This window comes from Python bivittatus, unplaced genomic scaffold (assembly GCF_059951505.1).
Source record: "Python bivittatus isolate LINGU-HERP-01145 unplaced genomic scaffold, Pbiv_v1 ctg000980_np1212, whole genome shotgun sequence".
Lineage (NCBI taxonomy): Eukaryota > Metazoa > Chordata > Lepidosauria > Squamata > Pythonidae > Python > Python bivittatus.
In genome coordinates this window covers 13672997-13695725 of record NW_028277125.1, presented here as the reverse complement: position 1 = coordinate 13695725, position 22729 = coordinate 13672997, and the positions used below count along the sequence as shown (strand labels likewise).

The window sequence follows — 22729 nt, the reverse complement described above, 5'->3', positions numbered from 1 at the left end:
TATCCTGAATTCAGAAGCAAATGTCTTCTTTCTCCTGGACTGCCTCTGATTTCATGGGATAATTCCAGGTGGTCATTTATCAGATCTGTTGGAGAGATGATACATTTTTAGTAGTAATTTTCCCAGTTTTGGTACAGAAACCTGCTCCCACTGAATTTTCAAAGAACCAAACTTGGTTTACAAACTTATTTGCAAGTGGAGGGATTGAGGTTTTAAAGGGTACAAACATACTGCCTGGGAGGAAACAGTACAAAGTGATTCATATGCTTACGTAGCTCCTTCAACTGCAAGTTGGGTCCAGGTCTCTGAATGCTTTGAAAGTGATTGCTGTACAGCTGAGTACCCAGCAAGATGGCTAATTGAATTAGGACATGACTTTTAAGGGAATTGTTTGGTTATTGAAATGCAAGAATTTATCCTCTCAGTCAAGAGATTGAATCTACCTCAGGTTGGTAACGATTTTCAGTCATTACCAATTCTTGGCTTCCCACTGAGGCTGGCCCCACTGAAGAAACAATCACAGTCCAGAACTGCAACCATTGAGGCTAATATGGGAAATATGCCAGTAAATAAATCAATGAATACTGGCTATCATACTGATGTATAAAAGGGAAATCCATATCATGGCATCAGCAGACAAATTTACAGGCTGTATCAGCCTGTTCGTTACAGGTTTTCAGAACTGGTAACGAATTGTAAAGGAAAGAGTGCATGGTGATTCATCTTTTCTCTGTGCCACATCTGGGAAGCCTTGCATGTTGACCTCTGTAATTTTCTCCCCCTTTTGCTACTCCCAGGAACAATTGCTGTTTTCCTGCTGTTGTTAACCACTTTTCCCACCTTCGATGTCCCTGATCAGCATTGCTGTCAGCAGGGCATAAAACAGAAAGTTCATGAGCGTGATTCAGGATGGGTTGGAAAGAGATTTTAATCTTCAGTGCTACTTCCTTATTCTGAGGGTGGGCAGGGCATGAGTATGAGTGAGTGTCTTATTCCTAGCCAACTGCCACCATAAAATTGCTACTCTGAATGTCTTTTTCTGAACATCACCAACCATCTCATAAACTGAGCCTCCACCCTAGGAATCTAGAGAGAAAGTTAATTTGGTTTGCATTCCACTGAGATGCTGGCTGAGACCAAAGTCAGTCCCGGTAATTTCAACAGGGCTTGAGTATGATGAACATTCTGGACTGTTAGACAGTTATTGATTAGGTTTGCGCATCAAGATAAGCCATGGTTTGCTTTTTCGTGTTTTATTGAATATGCTACCATTAGCTGGGTGCAACGATCATCCTAAGCCATAAACCAAGAATTAAAAATCAACACAGGTGGACTCGTGCAATACTATAAGCCAAGATCAAATGAAGTATATTACAGCTTAGTGTGATGTATGAGACTGGACTTTTTACTTTCCTTCTCATCTGTTTGCTCCTTCATGCAAAGCCTGTTCCTTGGGGCCCCACATGAATGGGTTACAGTGGTAAAGGTTCAGAGGTGGGTCCCAATAACTGAAGGCTCTCCATTCAACAATTTTAATTTCTATGGCTCAGAAGAGAACAAAAAGGATTTGGCTAACAGCAGCCATTTTAGCTGAAAGTACAAACTAGCTTTTGCAGCTGTAACTGTAATGAGATTACATTCAAGAGTATGTTGGGGCTATTGCTGAAATGTTTCCTATGAAGACTTCTGTAAATCTAAAAAAACAGGACGAGAAGAAGGTACCTGTGATTACTAAGAAGACAACATGAGAATAGGGTTGGGTTTTTTCCCCCTAATAGCCACCATGAAAGTGAGACTGGTTGGGCATAGGCCATTCTGTGTTACTCTCTTCATTTTTAATGTTCTGCAGGCTAATGGTCTGTCTCTTTCTCCCTTCCCACTCCCAGGTTAATGAGGTAGTTACGATGGGAAGAGAGGGGAAACCCCCACCATTGCATTATCTGGTAAACTGAAAGGGCCAGGGTAATGCATTTTCTTATTATCTTGCCCAGACAGTGCAAAGGTGTGCCAGATTTGACATTGCCTAGTGTCTTGCAGCAAGAGAAGGGACATATTAAAGTTAGTTTGTGTGACAATACCTATTGGCATTTTAAAAATTGAAGTTGCACAGAATGCAACCCACTTTTCCCAGCTGGTTTGAAGTTTTACAGAATGCAGAAGGATGTGTGGTCCTGTAATGATCATGAGATGCTATTCTTGAAAGCAGCAAGTGTGGGTTTGCCTATTTCTGAATCACCTTTTGGATAGTAATTGCTGCATGGCAATATTTTATCCTCTGGGTTCCTTTTTTCTTCCCTGCCCCATGCTGTTACCCCTAAGGAAATCGTTTAACTTCTCAGTAGGCCCTCACCTTCCCACCCCTGCATTTCTATAATTTAATCTCGCTACCCATTTAATTTCTTCAGCCCTCAAGACTGACTAGGCCAAGTTTTTTTTTCTATAAGAAGGTATTTTTTTCTTCTTTTGGCTTTTCTTCTGACAGAAAGCATAGCCTTATCTGTAAAAGGAAAATGGTTTGTCAAAGCTACTTTGCTGCTGTCTTGGGGAAAAGTAACCTTTTTCTTTTGGTGGTTACAAATTGCCTGGAAGATTATTTTCAACATGGTTTCTCAAGTCTTGGCTTTGAGGAATTGTGGAGGCCACTCAACAGGTCTTAAGTAGGTCCTCACAATTTATGATCTAGGACAGTGTTTTTCAGTCTCAGCAACTTTAAGATGTGAGGACTTCAATTCCCAGAATTCCCCAGCCAGACTACTGAGACTGAGAAATGCTGATCTAGGAAGCCCAATTCCACTAGCCAATAAATGGCAGCCACCTTAGGTAACTTCCGTTTTGCATATGTGCTGATGCTGTTTGCCTGACTGCTATAGCAAAAATTAACCACTGAATTCTTGGGGTTCCACATTATGTTAGGAACACATAGCTGATCTTGGCAGGTCTTGAAAAAAGATCTCCTGGACAAGCAGAAGCTAGGCATGAGGCCTTTATGAATTAGATGACCAAATTTTCAAAGAGGCATGCAAGAGTCACAATGGATTGGCATGGAAATCTAATTTCCAAAGTCAGAGGTCCAACAAAGTCCTGTCCTTTCATGCTGGCAACTTCATGTAATGGAAGGTGGAAGAAGGAAGAAGGGGGACATGGATCTAAACCATATTAACAGAAGAATAGGTTGAAGAAGGTGACTGCAGACCTCAGGAGAATATGACTGTATTATCTCTGAGTTCTTGATATTAAGTGGAAGTGGAATAGTCAGACTTGTATACTGGATTTCGGAAAAGCAGATTTTGATGAATCCAGACAGAAGGTAGGTAAGATCCAATGATCTGAAATCCTGAAGGGCAAAAGTATCTGGGAAGGATGGAAAATCCTGAGAAATGGGATTCTGAAATTAAAATGGGAGGCTTCTAAAATGATTAGTGTGAACTCACAAAGCTTTCTGAAATGTTGAAAAGAAAAAGGGAGATATATAGGAAATGAAAGGAGGGCTGTATAACCAAGGAAGGACACAAGGCAATTATCAGAAACAATAGAAGCTTCAGACTAGATATTAGGAGGAATTTCCTGAGGATGAGCTCTCGACTGTGGAATAGGTTGCTTGTGAAGTATTATGTTCCTTTTTACTAGAAGTCTTCAAACAGAGGCTAGATAACCATTTGTCTCAAATGCTTTAGGAGATCCTGCACTCAGCACAGGATTGGATTCCTTCTGACTGTATGATTCCATGAATTTATATCTCACAATTTCACCCATAAATGGCACTTGGGGCAGCTAATAATAATAGTAAAAAATATTCAATTTTGCCCCACCATTTTGCAAAATTAAATCAATTATTTCCATCTAATCCACCTCCAAGAGTAGCTGTTTCTCTGGATCGAAGCTAAGCAGTTTTCCTGAGCAATTTGCTGACCCACTGAAAGCCATTAAGCATTAATTGGAAGGTAGCCTAAAACTGAAACAAGGTGAAGTGGTTATGACAGTTGCTTACGCAGCCAGTTGGCCAAGGAATTAGCTGCCATTGGAGAAAGGGTGAATGGGAGGGAGCAGCAGTGAGACAGGAAGTCCTTGTCCTGCCTGAGACTGTAGCTGCATTCAGACAATACACTTTAACTTGAATCAAGTGTATTCCTTTTCTGGGTTCCCAGGATAGAGGAGTGTCTTCAGGGTAGGGTCAAAAGACAAGCAGAGCTCTGATCGCACCTTCATGGCCACCATCTTGATGTTTTTGACCTCACCCTGCAAACATCCCTGCCACAATAGAATGAATTAACTAGCTAATCAATTGTAGATAGTTGCACACATGTGACTGTTGCGTTTTAAGTGACCTGGTTGAGCATGTAGTGAATGCAGCATGTTTGGTTGGTCTTGAAGACGCAGGAAGCTCAAGGAAAAAATTGGACTCTTAAACTGTATATACTGGGAGGTGCCATGAGATGCTTGCAATGCTAGAACATTGACTTTTAACCTGCTGCATTGAGAAAACACACACATACATGTATACACACACACACACACACACACACACACACACGGAAAGTAGCTTTAATAATGCTTGTAGTGTTATCCTTACTCATCTTGTCATATTGATCAACAGGGGACACTTATGGGGCCATAAAGTTCCACTGGAAACAAAGCAACATTGGCATTGTTATCCTTACTTCTATGCAGCAACAATACTTTGTAGCTCCATCTCAGGAACTGACACTATCTCAAGATTGCCTGGATTACGCAGAAACATGCAATCAATTTTTGATTCCATTACACATTTTCTTTCAGTCACAGTTGCATAAATCAAACTATTATGTGTTTTGTTGGCATTTTGATTTAAGAGCTTATGAAAATCTTGCCTTGGCTTTCAGAGGCAATGTATTGCATGTCAAGAAAAGTACAGACATCTGAAGGTGGAAAAGAGGCATTGCTAGCCATCCCATATCCTGGATGGACTTAATGGCAAGTAAGTACCCAAACAGTGAGAAATAAGATGTGGCAACCTTGTGGAAGCTCAACTAGAGAGCCTAGTCCAGAGGTTAAGCAAGCAGAAAACATTCCACATTCAAAACAGCTGTTTTGAACGTTCTCATCTTGGAACAAAATACTCAATGTTCAGAAGTTTTGTCTTGGATAAAATGGGGCATTGCTTGGAATGTTCCAACATTTTTTGTTTTTTTTAAAAAAATCCTTCTAAGCAGTGGAAATTCAGAGAGAACATTAGCCAATACAGTGGCAGCCACAGGCTGGAACTAATTGAGTGAAGGGAGAAATGAGGGTGATGGTGAGTGAATTAAGTGTATTTTCACTCAACAATTTTGGAATGAAGAAAAAAGACTGCTGTCTATCTGGAAGTTACTTACTGTTCTTTTAAATTTTTTTACTCTGAAGAACTTCAGAGTTCATGAATTAAAATACAATGTTGTTTCTTATGCTTCGTTTTTCAGGCAGATTGCTAAACATAAAAACCTTAAAAATGTAAATGTAAAAAGCAGTGTGTATGTGCCTTACCGATAGAATTGCTGAGCTCTTGACCATTCAGATTTACAAATTGTTTTGAGTTAAAACTATGCATTTCTGTATGTCTATACTCTGAATGTCATATTCACAGTTACAATTCCCCAAAAGGAATTCTTCCTCAAAATATGTTGAAACTAAGATTATGGGGAAAAAAAACTATAGATGCACTATTTTTTTTTTTCATTTCCCTGGTTTTGAGCACAGTCATTTTTCTGACTAGATTTCCAAATGCAAACATCTGTTTTTGTTTCTTTGTTTGTTGAATTTTGCTGGGATTTGCTGATTGGCCCCAAAACAAAAAGTGTGCAGAGAAATTTGTTGCTGGCATTGTTGTATTGTTCATGGTTTGCATTGACTTTGATCCTAGAAATGGGGTTGGACAAAAGAGCAGAACAGAGTAGAGGCAAAGTTAGGTAAGCATCATAAAGAATCATCTTGGAATCTATGTAACTTTCAAGTCAGTTTTAAAGCTGTGTTGTAACTTACAAGTGTGCTTAAGCAGAATAACTGAAACTCAAATTCAAAGGTTTGGCAAATTAATACTACTACTACTACAAACAGAGCAGGACAAAAAAAAAAGTTTTATTTTGAGTTATGGGAGGGAAACCTGGGAAATTCTTGGCTACCTTATTCAATTATCTGATTGACAAAGCTTAGACATGAGAAATAGATACTGGAATGCAGAATGGTCATAAAGGAACAGTGATATCCCAATCAGCTGTTCTTCTTGAAAGGGAGAATAAACTAGTATTCTGCTATTTTTTTTTCCTGCCACGATTCTGGATTAACTAATTTACACTATCCTTATGAATAAGAAAGCTGGATGGTGCCTTGACAATTAGCTGGGCATTATATATACTGGAGGTTTTTAAGAGCAGCTACTTTTATATCAATCAAAGAAGTGTAACTCTTCGTAGTTCAGTTAAATGATGAAGCATGTGAACACAATGGCTCTAATACAGCTGTGATTCTAAAGAATACTATTCTTCTTTCTAACAATGTCCCAGATTTCTGGCTTTGCAGACTCTGAAGAACAAAATGCATCCTTGAGTACAGGTATGTTCCGTCTGCCAGAAGGCATGATTTCTGAAGGTCAGGTATGGGCTTTCTGTCAAGGCTTCCATATACTAGGATATCCAAATTTACTACTGGTTGAGCCTGCCAAAAGGCAGAATGAGTGTCAGCCCAAGTGACAGTCATTGCGAGGTAGGACTAATAGCCCTCTAGTCATTTACTACCTATCACAGGACAGAATTATGGTTTAGTCTACCGCTATATATGGAATGGATGGAAGGCCCCATTTGGTCATTTGCTTCTAGCAACCTAATATTGGCAATAGGACTACTGTAATCTTTTGAATGTGTATGCATTGGATTATCCAACCTGTAGGATGGCTCTTGGAAGTGTAGCATATCTTATTGTATAGTTCTCTAGAATCACTCAGTCTTTATCAGGGCTCTTCTACATGCTACCTATTCTTCCAATGGTATTGTAGCTGCCAGCTAGTTACAGTGGCTTGACAAAGGGTTAATAACCTTAGTTTCTTACGATTGTCTGTGAATGTACTTGATGGACCACCACAGGTATACGGTGGGCTGCATTCAACTTGGTGATTCATACATTGCACATCCAAGAAAGCAATAGTCAAAGGCCTCCAGCCATTTTATATGCTAATGTGCATAACAATTAAGTCTCTGAAATTCCTCTGAAAGAGATCACCCTTGACTAGTTCTGGACTGAAAAGAAATATGACACACTGCCCAGCAGGATCTGTTCCAGGAAAAGATTCAGGGTTACGAATGGAAAGGATCAGCCCAAGGTGCACTGACTGGACTGTGCCCAAAACAAGGAATGCGGTAGTGATTGAAATTTCTGACTATGCATGAATAAACAAGACCACAAAACCCCATCAAGCATCTCATGAATATTTATTCCTGTCTGATGAGACTAATGAACTGCGGGAGCTGGTTGCTAAAGATGAGTCGTATGGAAGGGACATCTCATTAATTTGAAGGCCGGCCTGCATTGTCAAATTCCTGTAGTAGAAATGTCCTCTCTTGCCATTTCTGGCACAGGATATGAGTCTCTCCTTAGTAGGCCTAGCACGGCTGTTCGCTTTGAAGCCGCTTCATTTTCATTTTCTGCCTCCTTGCTGTTCTGAGTTTCTTGGTTTTTAAGAAACTATCTTCTAATTGGTATAGGAAGTCTTCTATAATTCCAACCTGTGGGCAAACATAAAAGGAGATGGGCTGTCAAAAAATGTGGCAGCCACCTGCTTGTAGTGTTTTTTGTTAAAAGCACTGTTTTCTCTTCAAGAGATGAAGAAATGAAATGGTTGCATTTTTAAAAATGGTACCATTTCTGAGAAGCAAAACTCAATCCCAGAAGCATACAGTATTTCAGGAGCTAGGTCTCTGCTACTCCCATTTCACAGATGGGGCCAAAGTCTGAAGATGTAATGTTTAATTTCATTTATAGAAGAAAGCTGAGCCCAAATGAGAGAAAAATCAAGGTGAATGTATGCTGTATCTCTTTTAATATGGTTTCTTTCCTTGGAAGTTGTCACTGGAAATTAAATTGACACCCTGACCTTTTCAGAATGGCTATCCAACTGCTCTAATTTAATTAAAGTTTAAAAGAGGTATCATGTTCACTGATATCATGTGCAATTTCAGGCTCAACCTGAGGTGTTTAATATGTTTTTGATGACAATTCTTATTATCATTGCATTATTCACCAAGGGATAAACAAGAAAGGACAATATGAATTAACTACAATTAAAAACAATTCAATACAATCATCAACAATAAAATAATCTATAAATCAAGGCAATAAAGCAATAAAATGCAACAATTAAACACAACACATTAATCATGCTGTTTGGGGTTGGCAGAAATTATAGTCATAAAGATCCTACTGGGAAGTTTATCTTGGGTGGTAAGAAGTTCTCTCCGTTGCATTTTCTCTGGCTCTTACATTATTTTTTGAACTGAATAACTATAAGAAAGACCAATGTCTGTCTGTCTACCCATCCATCCACACAAACATAGACTTATATTCAGATTAATATTCCCTTAAGTAAAAATATAAATGATATTCAAACTGGGTTTAAGCAATAAGGGGAATTGTAATAGTGCTCTGAGAAGGTGGTTTCTCCAAAGCTATAGAGAACCACGCTTAACTAGATTGGTTAATGACCTAGAAAATGCAGGCACACAACATCCTAAATTTGGTTAGTTTTAACCTTGGTTAAGTTTTTTGTAGTTTAACATTATGTAAGACTCCACCCTGTTTGATTCATTTGGTTCAATTTATTGTATGAATCCAGAAAAAGGGGTTCAATATCCATCTGTATCCATCCTACTGGTACACGCTGGTGTGAAACAATTAAGATGTCTCATCTCTCTCCAATCATTTGGGGGGATTGCAGCTGAGATGAAGTCACCATAACAAATTCCATTTAGGCTTGGCCCAAGTTGTTTTGTTATCTAAGGGAGAAAAATGTCCTTCCCTGCAATTCTATGTGCAGAAACGATTCATTTTTAACACTGTCTGTCCCTAATGGACTTAACAGTGTCAGGTTTGGAGCTGTGGACTAGTTACCTAACATATATCCCATTCTGTTGTTTGAGATCTAGCTGCTGTTCTCCTGCTCCCAGGAGCTGCCAGCTAAGGTGGCCTTCTCGCTCTTCCTAACCCTTGGCTGTTCTTGACTGGAAAGACCCAATACCATTGAACGTATCTGAAACTGGCGTATGAGTTTCTGGGTGCTGCCTTCTATGATTCAAAAGGTAAGTTCATGCTACAAGTCATGGAAAAAACCTATGTGGTTGCTAAAAGTCAACAGTGACTTGGTGGCACATAATCAATCAATCATGTTACAAGAATCTTGCAGGAGAGAGGCAGTACACTTTTTGTTATTAATTAACCACTTTAATTAGCTGCTGCTCAATAATAAAATTACCTGGGCAGCTTGCAGAATCAAGATGGCATCTTCCTGTGTGAAACGTTGCTTCCTCCCCCTTGCAAAAAGTTGCATGTTTCCCTTCTTGACAAACCCTTAGAACATGTGCGTGTGTCTATGCACATACTTTGGTATGCGCAGATGCTCGTGCCTACCTAGATAATGGCCCTTTTGCCTCCTCCTTCATGCAGCATCTGTTGTTTTCCTGATGTGGGACAGACTGATACGAGCGCCTTCATTCGGCTTGTGCACATGACCACTGGAAATTTATCAGAATGCTATCTTTAAATGGCATTGAAAAACAGCCACTTTAAAAGGAAGACATGCTGGGAAAATTAATCTTAGCAAGTTTTCTTGATAAAAAGAGAATGCTGGAGGAAGAGCTGGAGCTTCTGTTGTTTGTAGGCTGAAAGTCCGTTCAGGGAGAAAAATGTGTGTACCATCCTGCCATGGCAAGAACCATTTTTTCTATTAAATCAGAATGAAGTTCTAAAAAAAAACACATTTTCCTGTGAAACATCTTTCACCAGAGGGTTCAATAAAAGAGTAGAAGATGCAAAACAAGGATTCTTGCAGATGTCATCCATCTTGCCCAAGAACAAGTCAATGATTATTTTAATAAGTGGCACATTGAAATGTCTATCTCTTCCTCACTCCACCTACATCATGAACAGCTTTGAAACGGTTTCTAAAAGCACCTCTATGAGAATTGCATCCAGGTGTTCTTCATAAATAACTCATGCATGCATATACTTATATAGCTCCATATACTTATCATTCATGTTTATTCATAGGCATCACCATTCTCAGAAATGCAAATGGCCACTAAAGTAAGCACAAGATAGCTGAGAATTTGCAATTAATTATGTACCAGACGTCAGTACTTTGATGCAGGAACAGTAGTTTTCTTCCTACTGGACTGTAAACTCTCAATTCTTTTCCTTAAAATAAATACATTAAATTCAATTAATGCATAAGTCTGACATCAGTCTGGTTAAGCAGGGGGTGTTTTATGCATGAATTTGTCTGTCTATGTCACCACAGACTCACAGAATATGTGAATCAGTTTGAAGATGGTTTGTTTACCACTGCAGCCATAGAAAAAATATAGGGCTTGCAAAAATGTTTTCCACAATGTTGTATCTGATAATGTTATGAAATGCTTTTTCTGTCAAAGTAGTACTGTTTGTTCCACAGTTTTAATATGTATTTGGTATTAAGAGCCAGTTTCCCCCATGTAAAACTATTTGGTTAAAATTTCCATCAGGTTCTGCTCCTTATGTCCCTCCTTCCTTATCAGAAATTAGGTAGAATTCCTTCTAAACTGCCAGAAACATTAATTTGTTACCTTCTGCTTATTATTCTAAGCGCAAATTAAAACATTTTTATTTGTATTATCCTTTGATGAGCTAGGATGAGTTGTTTGCTGCCAATTGTGTGTGTCACACACATACTCATGCTGTAGAAAACTTCAAGGAGATGCTTTGCTTTCATGAAAATTTGTGAGAAGCGCCCATCCATCTGAAGCTGCTTTCTGGAGCAACACATGTCCATTTCTAAAAATGAATGGGAGTTTATGCACCGAGACTTTGAAGCTTCATTCTATAGTTCCAGAAGTTTCTTCAAACACTTCTGGGCAACTATAGGAAGCCCTAGAAGAGTAAGATATGCAAAAGACAAGTACAAAAATCTCTTCTGGCTATGGGAACCAGTGGTCAAGGCTCAGAGTGATATGAAACACCTCAAAAAGCTGAACTGTGTTGTCTCTTTCCCTAGAGCATCACGCTGCCTCCATGATGTGAATCAACTCTTTATCAACCAACTGCATTGGTATGTATGCATACTGGAAGGTTTTTTTCCCCCCAATGCCACTGTTTTGGTAAAATGATGGAATATAATGTCTTATACTTGGCATCTAAAGAAAAATAGAATTGGCTGCCCAGCTGCTCCTGCCAAATGTTGCCTTATTTCTTTGAAAACCATATGTCTATCCTACCAAGAATACATGTTTTCAGGTAGGTCCTTGGACCCGGAGTTCTTCCCAGTGGCTACTTCTTTTCTATGCCAGCAAGATAGCAAGCTGGATGCCTGCCAGAGTCCAGAGATATGCAGCTCAGAACTTTCAGAAGCAGAGAGTCCTTTTTACCTATAACTAAAGATGGCAACTGTAATGTAGTCAAGGCTTGGTGTGGGTCGAGACCAGGAATCTGATGAATGAGCAACAAATCCAAGAGACATGGTGAGGTAGAATCCAGAGTTCAAGGCATAACACAACAAGGTAAATGTGGCAGAGCTGAGGCTTAAAAAGTTGTTGTGAGTGAGGCCAATAACTAAGCCATGCTGAGCCACCAGATGCACAGCTGAGGTAATTCGGAGCCTGCTCTCCTGCCAGCCTGCTTCTTGGCCAGTCTGTCGGACCTGTGGAGCTCAGCCCTCCGTGGTTGCATTTTTAAAGCATGCCTCTGCTTGGCACTGGGTGAGTGAACCTCCAAGTCTGAGAGGTTGTCGGTGGGTGCAGGCAGGGAGTCCTGGGGCTTGCTGGATCTGCCTCAGCCAGAGTGGAGTTACTGGCTTCAACACTGCTGGAATTGCCCCCTCCAGGACTATTATCCCTAGAAGCCCCTGGCTCTCCTTCCGCCTTCTCCTCATCAGAAGATGTCCAGCAGGGCTGTAACAACATTATTATTTTTTATTCAATTTGTATGGCCACTCATCTCATTTAGTGACTCTGGGCGGCTCACAACAGGTGAAACCACTGCTTTTACGGAGGTTCAGGAATGGAAACTGAGGTTCAGTGGTTGTCCTCTCCATTCCACTGCTGCATTATTCATGCTGAAAGCCTCAGGTCATGAGGGAGGGAGCCACAATGTCCCCTTTTGTGGCACCAGCTATAATGCTGCGATATCCTGGAAGGAAGACATTTTGTGAATAAGGAGCTCTGTTGTGGGTCCATTCAGGTGGACTAGAATATCTGATGTTCAAGTTCTGGAGAAGGGACCATTTGCACCACATCTTTAGAGCAAAAAGGTCCCTGTAGCCATTCAGCACTTTGGCTGCATTGCAACTGTGCACTTGTGATTGAAAAAAATGAATCCATCTGCTGAAGAAAATTCACAAGTCCATATGGGAATGCAGGCTGTATCTGTATGAATTCTAAACTATTTCTAAGCTAATTCAAAGTCTTGTTGGACAGACGGGTGGATGGTTTTAAGGGACTGCTGTTTTGAAAAAGAGACTGGGGTGGGGGTGTTTGGTAATCTTCATTCCTTCCTGTTCCATTTTCTCAATACTTCTGTCCTTCCATTGGCAATGGCTGCCATTTCTGGGCCTCCAGACTGCAACTCCCATCATTTCCAACTGTTAGCTATGATGCTGTGGATGATGGGGGCTGTAGCCCAGCTGCCTCCAAGGAGCTGAGATATTTCTTCTCCTCTGTCTTTCTCACATATCTTATGGCATTATTTCCCCAGTTAGTCTCTCTTTCTTCAAAGTTCCTCACACACTAAGCTTTGTGCTGCATTTGAAAGGCTCACTCTTCCTATTTTGAGCATCACTGTGTCCCTTTCCGGCTGAAGCAAATGGGTAGAGCTCTGAACTGGGTAGCATTTTTAAACTGAAGGCCAAATGCAGTTTGTAATTGCTAGTAAGAAGACTGGAGCAGGACAACATTGCTACCATCCTGTAGTACTAGGGTATGCCATAGTAAATTCCTTTAATGCCCACAAGGCCCTGTGCCCCATCTGATTTTCTAATGTTTTCTGATACTTTGTCCATAAACAAAATAGGAAATTAGCATGCTGCAAAGCAAAATGCCAACCTCAACCATACACTAATTCTACAATCCCTCTGGGAGGGTGGACTGGATAATATGGAGCAGCCTGACTAGTTTGCATTCTTGCCCCTTGTATTCTTGACTCACAACTCAGTCTGATCACAGGAAAGAAGTAGGGACATACTAGCTATCTTATAACCTTTTCATTTGTTGGTGTCTGAATAAAGCCCAGAGTAGTTATGATGCTAGAGACCAGGGATGTTTGGGGTGGTGGTGCCCCACACTGCACATAAAAAAGGGCAGGGCTTTGACTGTAGGTCATGGCCCCCCATCTTGCCTATTTAACCCTTCCTGCAAATGTAGCTGCTAGGGACTCACATTAAATTCAAGCCATTTTTTTTCCCCCTGTTCTAACTCATCTGTAAAAATGAAGACTGCAAGGAAGTAATATCATTACTGTAAACTAAATATAACCAATCTATTTGCACATGACTAGAGTGAGGAGACCCCATGCACACAAACACACATAGGACTTGATAGTTTGGACTCCATTTCCCCAAATCCCATTAGTATGTGGGTTCCAGAGTTCTGGGGTTGTAGTCATTATGCATTCAGAGGTCACCAGGATGAGAAAGTCTGTATTAGATGGAAAAATGAAAGAATGAAACATACAGATACGCACACAGTGTAACCATAACTAAGCAGTTACCGTTCTTGTCCTTGTTCATGACTTTCTGCCTCTGCATTTGATTTTTTTTTAAATAAAGCTGGGGGAGGGAATGTCAGCCTTTCTGTCTTTTTGCCTTTTTAAAAGTTACCAGTTTGGTTGCCTTTGGAAACAAAAGAAGAAGAAGGAGAACTATGACAGGAAATGCCAGGTCCTTTGTAGGGCTGGGGTTGTGTTTTCTGGAAAAGCACTTAAAGTGTGAGACCTGGATGTCAGCTCAAAGAGATGCATTTGGCAGGGAGCAAGTGAAGAGATATCAAAAAACAGGTCTTCACTGTACCTGCCAATGCTGCTGTCAAAGAGGCCAAGCTCTTTCCAGTGAAAGTGTTCTGACTTCAAATTAAGCTGAAGATAAGCAGATCCTGGCTTTTGGTCCATAAAGTCCTGCTGTGTGTCCTATCCCCTTCTGAATGTCTCTGGATGAGAACAGACAAGGCCTTTCCAGGGATGGCACCTATTCATCTGGTGCTTTGGCAACACTTTTCTTTCAGTGCCCTTCTTTTTACTTTTCAATGTTGATATACTTAGGAATTTGGCCTGATTTTCTTGTACTTTGTATTGTTAAGTGCCCCAGTCAGGCACGTGGGCTGCCAAACTCATTTTTTCCAGACCCCAGATTCCCTTCCAGGCAACCTGCAAAATTTCAGAAGCATGATTGGCAATACAGAGTATAACATTTTGGGGGAGGGAGGTGGCAGCCATGTATGTGACATACTTTTCCCAGCTTGCATCAATTCAAGAGAGCCTCAACCCTTCAAAAAACCAAGAAATTAGTCCCTCTCAGCCTTGGAAATGAAAAGGCAGGCCACCCTTGTTCTAGGAACAGGAAACCATTTGAACAAGTCATTTATCTAAGCAGCTGGTATTGTCTTCTCCCATTGATTGTGGCAATTGGAGAAACCATCTTGCACATCCTGTGCTACCTCAGTGACGAGCAATGCAGGAATTGTAGTCTCCAAGGTACTTATAGGTATCCTAAAAACTACCTTGTACCGCCAAATGAAATAAAACTAAATGTCTGCTGAAATCAAACAACAATTTGATGACAAGTTGAAGACTTTGCAAGATGGCCCACCTCATGTGATATTTCATTTGGTTTTTTTGTTTGTTTGTTTCTCAGTTGTATCATGCCACTTTCGTCGTGGATGCCTGGAGCCAAGTTGTTCATCCCTATGGCACATGATCTTTTAAACTGGCTGTATGCAAAGCAAGTGTAGGGTTACAGAGGTTTATTCTCTCACAATCAATGCCTAAAGTTCTAAAGATCAAGGCCCTAAGAAGCCATTTAATATTATGAGGCTCTACACTACCTTGATAATAAATGATATGCATATATATATATGATATAAGAAGTATAAATATATCGATGATTCATTCTGAGGAGAGTTCTGTTTGTCTCTCATTGCTCTCCTGCAGATTCTAACCAGGTTTGATACTTCAGAGAAATGAAAAAGAAATATTAAGAGAGATGGCCTCTGCTTGGTAGTCTCCTGGGGTTTTTAGGATGACACCTCCCTAAGTTTCCCATGGAACATATCTGAAGAGCATCAGGTTGTGGGATGGATTTATGTTACATGCAGTCTGAGCATCAGAATGGTGGAGAAGCTGGAAGAAACCGTTGCATTAAGAGTCATTATGGTGTTGTACTTACAACATTGGACTAAGTGGGAATGCTCTGGTTCAAATCTCCACTCAGGTCTGAAATGCATGGGGTAACCTCAACCACTGTGATGGAATGTATCTACAAAGGGGAGGGTGATGTGGTGGATAGCAACAGAGAGCAAGGCTATCAGGAAGGAGGGGGGGTGTTCCAGGAAGGGAAAGGAGCCAAAAGACAACACAGTCCGGAGCTGGAGCGTGGGAAGCGTAAGAGGTTCAGGATGGCCACTCCCTAGAATCTCCCAGGGTATATCCACTACTTGGAGTAGTATAGGTTTAGTCTGGCAAGATTCTGTCTATATAGTGTAAGCAATAAAAGAATTGAATTTGGATGAACTGTTTCCTTGCTGTTCTTGGACTGAGCCTGACAAGCACCCCCTGTTTCCTAGCCAAATCACAGATGACTCATGGAGATTAAAGCTGCTATGTAAGACATGTACATTTTAATTCTTCCCAGAAGTTAAATTTTCCAAGGAAGGCCCATGCTTTCAGAAATTGGGTGGCCAAGCAGGCATTAGAGAACCTTCTGTATTGTTCCAAAAAGTATGGCACGCACATTCCAGGTAGGGGAATGTATTTATTGCATGATTAAAAAAGTCAAGAGGGTCTCTGCGACCATGCAGCCTTTTTAGGTACAGCACACCACACAGAAGAAAGGGGTGAGGCTTTGATCACATTGTGGCAGGTGCCCTCTTGACTTCCCCTGCGGACACCTCTGCGCCTGGAGATTTGTACCTGCTCTTTCTACTTCAGAAAAGAATCAAGATCTTTCCCCTCAGCCAGCCTTGCTGAGTTCTATTTGGAAGACATTTTTATCTGTGTTTAATTTTATGCCTTATTGTAGATGGTTAGGAAAAAGGGGGAAAATGCGGTTAGGGTTAGGGTTTGTACAACCTCCCGGTTGTGCCGAACATGTTGCTTGCTCAAGAGGCCAAGGCTTGGTAATTAAACCAAGCTTGTCGATTGGTAGCCTGAGTCAAATGCCTCAGCTGACGCAGATGTTTGATTTTGCCTGTGTGCTTTGTTCAAAAAGAGGCTTCAGATACCTCCTGGCAACCAAAACAGGTTCTGTGGCGAAGACATCCCTTTCCCACAAAACATCTGCTCGGTGCCAGGTTCTAAGTGCTATGGCAGCTCTGACAAGACATAAAAAATTAAGCAATTTTTTTTTTTGGTTATAAATGGAATGAAATATGTAAACAGATAAGAGGCATGGTGCAGTTTATTCCTCGCGCTACTTAATTTGATATTAAATCCCATACATTTTTATGTCACCTATAAATTTTTCTCAGCACTTCAGATTTCAGTACTGACAGCTCGTAACTGCAGACCCTGTCAATTTTCAAAGATGGAGGCTGAACTTGAGGGCTATCAGGAATAGTTCTGAACCCAGGAATGGAAGAGGAAAGTGGTGTCTTTGGCATAAGTAAATTGGTGAGGCATTGGATTGGAAATTCAGCAAGGAAATTTAGATCTGAACTAGACTGTTTCTACTTAAATTATGCTAAGAATTGCCTGGTGCAGAAAGCATGAAGTTAGTTTACATATTCTGGGAGTCTGTAAGTTCTGCTGGACTGTCATAAGGACTAGAAACTGAGGAAGTCATCACAAATGCTTTTCATGTTTAGAGTGTAACATAGAAACTAATCCATAATCTATTCTGACTTTGCCATTAAATGGGAAGCTGCAGGTGCTTAAGAGAAAATCAGAACTATTAAGAATTAGATTGTTATTAAAGACTAGATTAAACAGAGAATTAAACAGAGAAAATCAATTATTCATAACAGGGAGGTCAAATAATTTATAGCATCTATTTTATTTCAGTGGACATTTCTTAATTAGTGTCCCAAAGTGATGTATTTTCATTTGCTCTTTCCTTGTGCACTTTATTGTACTATTGAACTGTTGCTATGGATTTCTCGCTGTTTTTAGAACTGTACTTAGCTTATTTTTGTAGCTGTTGTCCTGTACGCTGCCAAAACTTTGCACACAGTTCCATCTGTTCCATGGAGCTTTTAACATGCAAAGTGCTATACAACTTTATCCCGTTTCATGCACATTCTACTTTTGCAGCATTTAAAAAAAAAAAAAAAAGGAACAAACTTTAAGGCTTTGTTCACACAGCACATTCAGTCCTAAAGCCAAGTAATCAAAATACAATTATTTCGGAAGCTGCTATCCCTATGCGCCTAATATGGTCTGGCTTGTATCACATTCTTCAATGTGCTGAACCACCCAACCCCATTTTAATCCAGTCTGGGGCATTATTGCAAACCCAGACTATAAATGGCTTTCATGGTATCTATTCCTCTCTTTCTTTCTCTTTCTGCCTCTCTCTTTTAAAAAAAAGGATTCAAAGCAAAGCCCCGGGCAGTGAAGAAGGAGTAGAAAGGCAGAATTGATTGTTGCTGGCTATATCAGCTGGGAATTCAGAGGTCATCAAGGTGGGTATGTTTGATTTAGGGCTCATCTTCACATCTCTCTAACTGCAGCATGAAGATGCCCCACTCATCATTTCTAAAAAAAACTTATCCTCATGAAGTTGCCTTCATTCATGTCAAGCCTGCAACAGAGGCAGCTTAATTTAGTCTTCTGCTGCTCCAGTTTTAAAGTAGTATTTTCCTCTTCTCCCAACATAATTATGGCTGTGGATACAATATATGATGCCTCATTGATGATTGGTTACTTGAAGCTCTTAGTGCTGGGGCTCTAAGTTAAGATTAGGAAGTTGAAAAAACCAGACTGTTACAAAGAAAACTGCACAGATATGCCCATAAAGTCAGCAGGAATGAAACAGATACACTCAGAAGGCACATTCCTTCTCCGATCGCTGGGCACCACCCTCTATGGCCATTCTGGTTTGGATTGCAGGAGACACTAGACACCTGGCTTCCACAGAGGCATCTATTCATACTATGCCTAACGCTGTCCAGTAACTTGTTTTAAACCAGCTGTTTTCTGGCTGTCTTTGTCTGGACCCAGAATATAAGCAGGGTCAGAATCTTTCATTCCAAGGGATGCTGAGAATTGTAGTTTGAAGAGTGGGGAAGAATTCTTGGACAGAAGTCTCACTGCTTCATTCAAGTATCATTCCTAGAATTACAGAAGCCATTGGAGTTGGGTGGCCAATACATTTACATAAAATAAAATTAAAATAAAATAAAATAAAAACTATATGTTGCCATCGGAGGGTAGAATAATTCCATTATCGGAGCTGAAGACCTGGCTCTGCCATCTGGCCTGGGGTGAGGAGGGGGATCATCAAGTGTGGGGTTGGCTAGTCCCTTAGTGGCCTGGTGTTGCTGCCTTGAACCATTGGCCTCCTGGATTTTTTCCCTTTTATTTTTGTGAATGTGAATTGTTATAGGTTTTAATTGTATATTTATTTATTGTTTTAACTTCTTGTGAGCCGCCCAGAGTCCCCCATTGGGGGGAGATGGGTGGGGGACAAATTTAATCAATCAATCAATCAATGGATGGGTACTGCTGGCAGAGGATTACCATTGTTAATGATACAGTATTGAAGTTCATAGAGAGGCCTTAGTGTTGGAAGTGATTCACACTGTTAGGAAGTTTCTGCCTTTCTGTTAAAGAATTCCTTCTTCCCCAGAATCTGTGGACAAATTAAAAAAGGACCATATCAGATTCCAGCCCCCCAGTTTAGAATGTTTTAAAATTTGAATTACAAACAGTATCAAATGGTGACACGCCTGCCGATAATGGGGATTCAGTCCTTTTCATGTCCTGTTGCAGTCCTTAGGGAAATCCCTGCTCTGAAGCAGATACTGCTGGAAAGGAAGCCCCCTTTGATATCAGTGAGGAGTTTTCTCCTTTTGTAAATACCACCTTTAGATGAAAGATGTTCCTGAGGGCACCAGGAGAGGGTGAAATTTCTTTTCCTTACTTTGATTCCCATACTTCTTAATTCCTTCCAGCAAAACCAAGATATCTGAATGGTTGGGTACCTGCTAATAAGTTCAGGTTTTGGAAACAATCATCACCAAACCATTTATGGTCCTGAGCACTACATTCTGAAACTATCCCTGGTGCTTGGAACTGATTAATAATTAGGTTCCCTCCAGCTAAAAAGAATTTAGCCTGCCAGGTCAGCCTATTCAGGAGTGAATGATTATTGTAGCAAGCTATAATATTGGATTGAGAATCCAGCCATTGCTCAGAACTACTACTTGTTTACTCTTAGTTTATTAACAAGACTTATCTGCCAGGGCCAGACTTTACACACTGGGATAGACAAATCCCCTATATTACCAAGAGTCAAAGACCTGTTGGCTGTCCTCACCTGGTTTGGCCCATCTGCTGAGACAGTTTACTGGGGTGTGGCCGTTGCACGTGTTACAGCTACTTGGAGCCACAGGTGAGAGCTGAGGGCCAGGTGGAGACCAAAGGTGAATGAGTAGCTCTATAAAGGGCACAGCAGAGCTACTACCCTCCCTGGACACCCTATACATACCAACTGACAAATGTAAACAACTTCAAATTCTTGGGAAGCATAATCTCGAGCAATGGGTCTTTGGACAAAGAAACTGACTCCAGGATCAGCAAGGCTAGCCAGGCACTGGGGTGGCTGTGTACTACAGTACTCAATCCACACAACATCCATGTCTCCACAAAGCTGAAAGTCTACAGAGCTGAGGTTATCCCTTTTTTCCTATATGGATGTGAGTCCTGGACTCCATACTGAAGGCACATCAAGGAGATATTTCACATGCGTGCTCTCCTCTCCATCCTTGGCATTCATTGGCAAGACTGTGTCTCTAACCTGGGGGTCTTGGATCGCACAGATTCCACCAGCATTGAGTCCCTCAGCAGAGCCCAGATGCAGTGGGCTGGGACACGTCATCAGAATGGACGTATGCCTCGCCAGTTGCTCTATAGTGTACTGGAGTCTGGGAAGAGACCTTGAGGTCGACCACGCAAGTGCTACAAACACCGTGAAAGAAGTCCTATGCCACTATGACATCCAGCCAAGGGAACTCGAAGCTGCAGCTGCAGACAGAACCTGCTGATGAGCCCTGTGTTATGAAGCCTCCATTGGCTTTGAAGACAGGCACCGCCAAAGACTGACAGAAAACTGTGAGTGGCATCACAGAATAACACCCACGGTTTCTACAACAATGGACTTCCAGTGCCCCAATTGTGCTAGACTCTGTGCTTCCAGACTGGGACTGCAGAGCCCCTTCGTGTCCACAGATGAACTGCACAACAGCGTGTCTTCTTTGAACCTGAAGGACTACCAACAAACAAGATTTACATGTATAAGCTGCTCCTATCAAAATTGACTCTGAGCAGCCTACAAGACCCCATCTTTGTACATTACAATTAAAAATGAAAACACAAATCAATAAGAAAAAAGAAACAAAATGTAACAAATGTAAAAACTGGGAACACCAAATTGAGAAGACCAACAATTAAAACTTACTTGCCAGAGGCAGCTGACATAGCATTCCAGTCCCTGTAGCCTGATCTAATAGCCATGTTTTAATGGAATCTCTGAAGATGGGTGGATGGGCATTCTTATGTCTATAGGCATGTTATTCCAGAGGAGTAGCTATTTGCCATTCAGACTGTGCAAAATGCAATGCCTGACAGAAGAAGTGTTAGTTGGGAGGAACTGGGACACTGGAAAACCATTCCAGAAACAGCCAACAGCGAAACATTTGCCAAGCATACTGTGTGGACATTTCCATGAAGTCCTCATTCAAGGAAGATTTACTTTGTATTACGGAATAGTCTCTACAAAAAACAGCATGCACTAGAGCAGTGTTTTTCAAGCTTGGCGACTTTAAGATGTGTGGGCTTCAACCCCCAGAATTCCCCAGCCAGCTTGTTATGGAGCTTCCACTGGCTTTGAAGACAGGCATCACCAAAGACTGATAGAAAACTGTGACTACTGCCACAGAATAACACCCACAGTTACTACAACAATGGACTTCCAGTGCCCCAATTGTGCTAGACTCTGTGCTTCCAGACTGGGACTGCAGAACCACCTTTGTGTCCACAGATGAACTGCACAACAGCATGTCTTCTTTGAATCTGAACGACTACCAATAAATAAGACTTGCTGGCTGGGGAACTCTGGGAATTGAAGTCCACTCATCTTAAAGTTGCCAAGCTTGAAAAACACTGCATTAGAGAAATCAGCGTACAACATGGTACAAGGGAAAATGGTTTGCAAAAACTGGTGATTAGGTCAACCCCCCCCCCCACATTTATGCATTTATACAATTTTAAAATTGCTTTCTAATACTAAAAAACAAATCCCTAACTGCAAACAAAAATATGTTTGGAGGAATGTGCTCAAAATGCATGTTTTTTTCCCCCACTTAGCACATCCTTTCTAAAAGAACACACACAGGGAATGGGAACAGCTAAGGGAACAACTTACCAATTAACAGTTACTGGAATGAGCCAAACTGAATTTATGAATTAAAACATGAAAAACAAAGAGAAATTGAAATGGGCTGATTAGTGAAAACAAAAGGCTGAGTAAAACCAAGTTGATGGATGGATCTGGACATCCCTACCAAAGGGCTCCTTCAAGTCTTGTACCACCACCTGATGTTATTTTCATTTTTAAAAATCAGCAACAATTGTGCAGGATGATGTTAAGTATCTACAGCAGCCTTCTCCAAATTGGTCACCTTCTAGATGTGTTGGACTACATTTCCCATTTTCCTAGTGATTGGGTTTGCAGGCTGGGGAGAATGGACATGACAATGGAGTACATTTGGAGGCATCAGGTTAGGGATGGCTTTTCTAGAGCAAAATGTAGCAGCTATTTTTGCCATTATTAAGCCTTGCAAGTATGAGAAAGTATGCCTGAGAAAGCAGCAACATTGCAGGGAAGTAGTAAAACACTGTGCTGTTCTTGGGCTGGGACTTTTCAACTTGTCTCTCCTCTTGAAACAAAATTGATTTCTAAGGTTCCTTGAGCTGTAACCTACTCAGAGATCACAGAGAGTATTGGGTCAGATCCCATTTTTCTTGATTGCTTTTGTGGAGACACATGGGTAGGCTGAAAATGAGTGCTCTGGTTCTAGGAACTCAGAAAATGCAACAAATGAGTGAAGTCACTCTA

At 40.9% G+C, this 22729-nt stretch overlaps 1 protein-coding gene and 1 long non-coding RNA gene across 2 annotated transcripts in view; one reads left to right on the top strand and one right to left on the bottom strand.

Annotated features, from left to right (window-relative positions):
• Positions 1 to 7464: 7464 nt before the first annotated feature.
• Positions 7465 to 22729, bottom strand: part of SPATA16 (spermatogenesis associated 16) — a 148188-nt gene continuing 132923 nt past the window's right edge. Inside the window, exon 10 of the mRNA XM_088132139.1 lies at positions 7465 to 7730. Coding sequence (XP_087988265.1) covers positions 7608 to 7730 — 123 coding nt within the window. The 3' untranslated portion in view covers positions 7465 to 7607. The remainder of the gene's footprint in view (positions 7731 to 22729) is intronic.
• Positions 8747 to 15199, top strand: LOC148213542 (uncharacterized). The gene is made up of 3 exons (XR_015794270.1): positions 8747 to 9299; positions 11249 to 11302; positions 15092 to 15199. It is a non-coding gene; the product is annotated as an uncharacterized LOC148213542 (long non-coding RNA).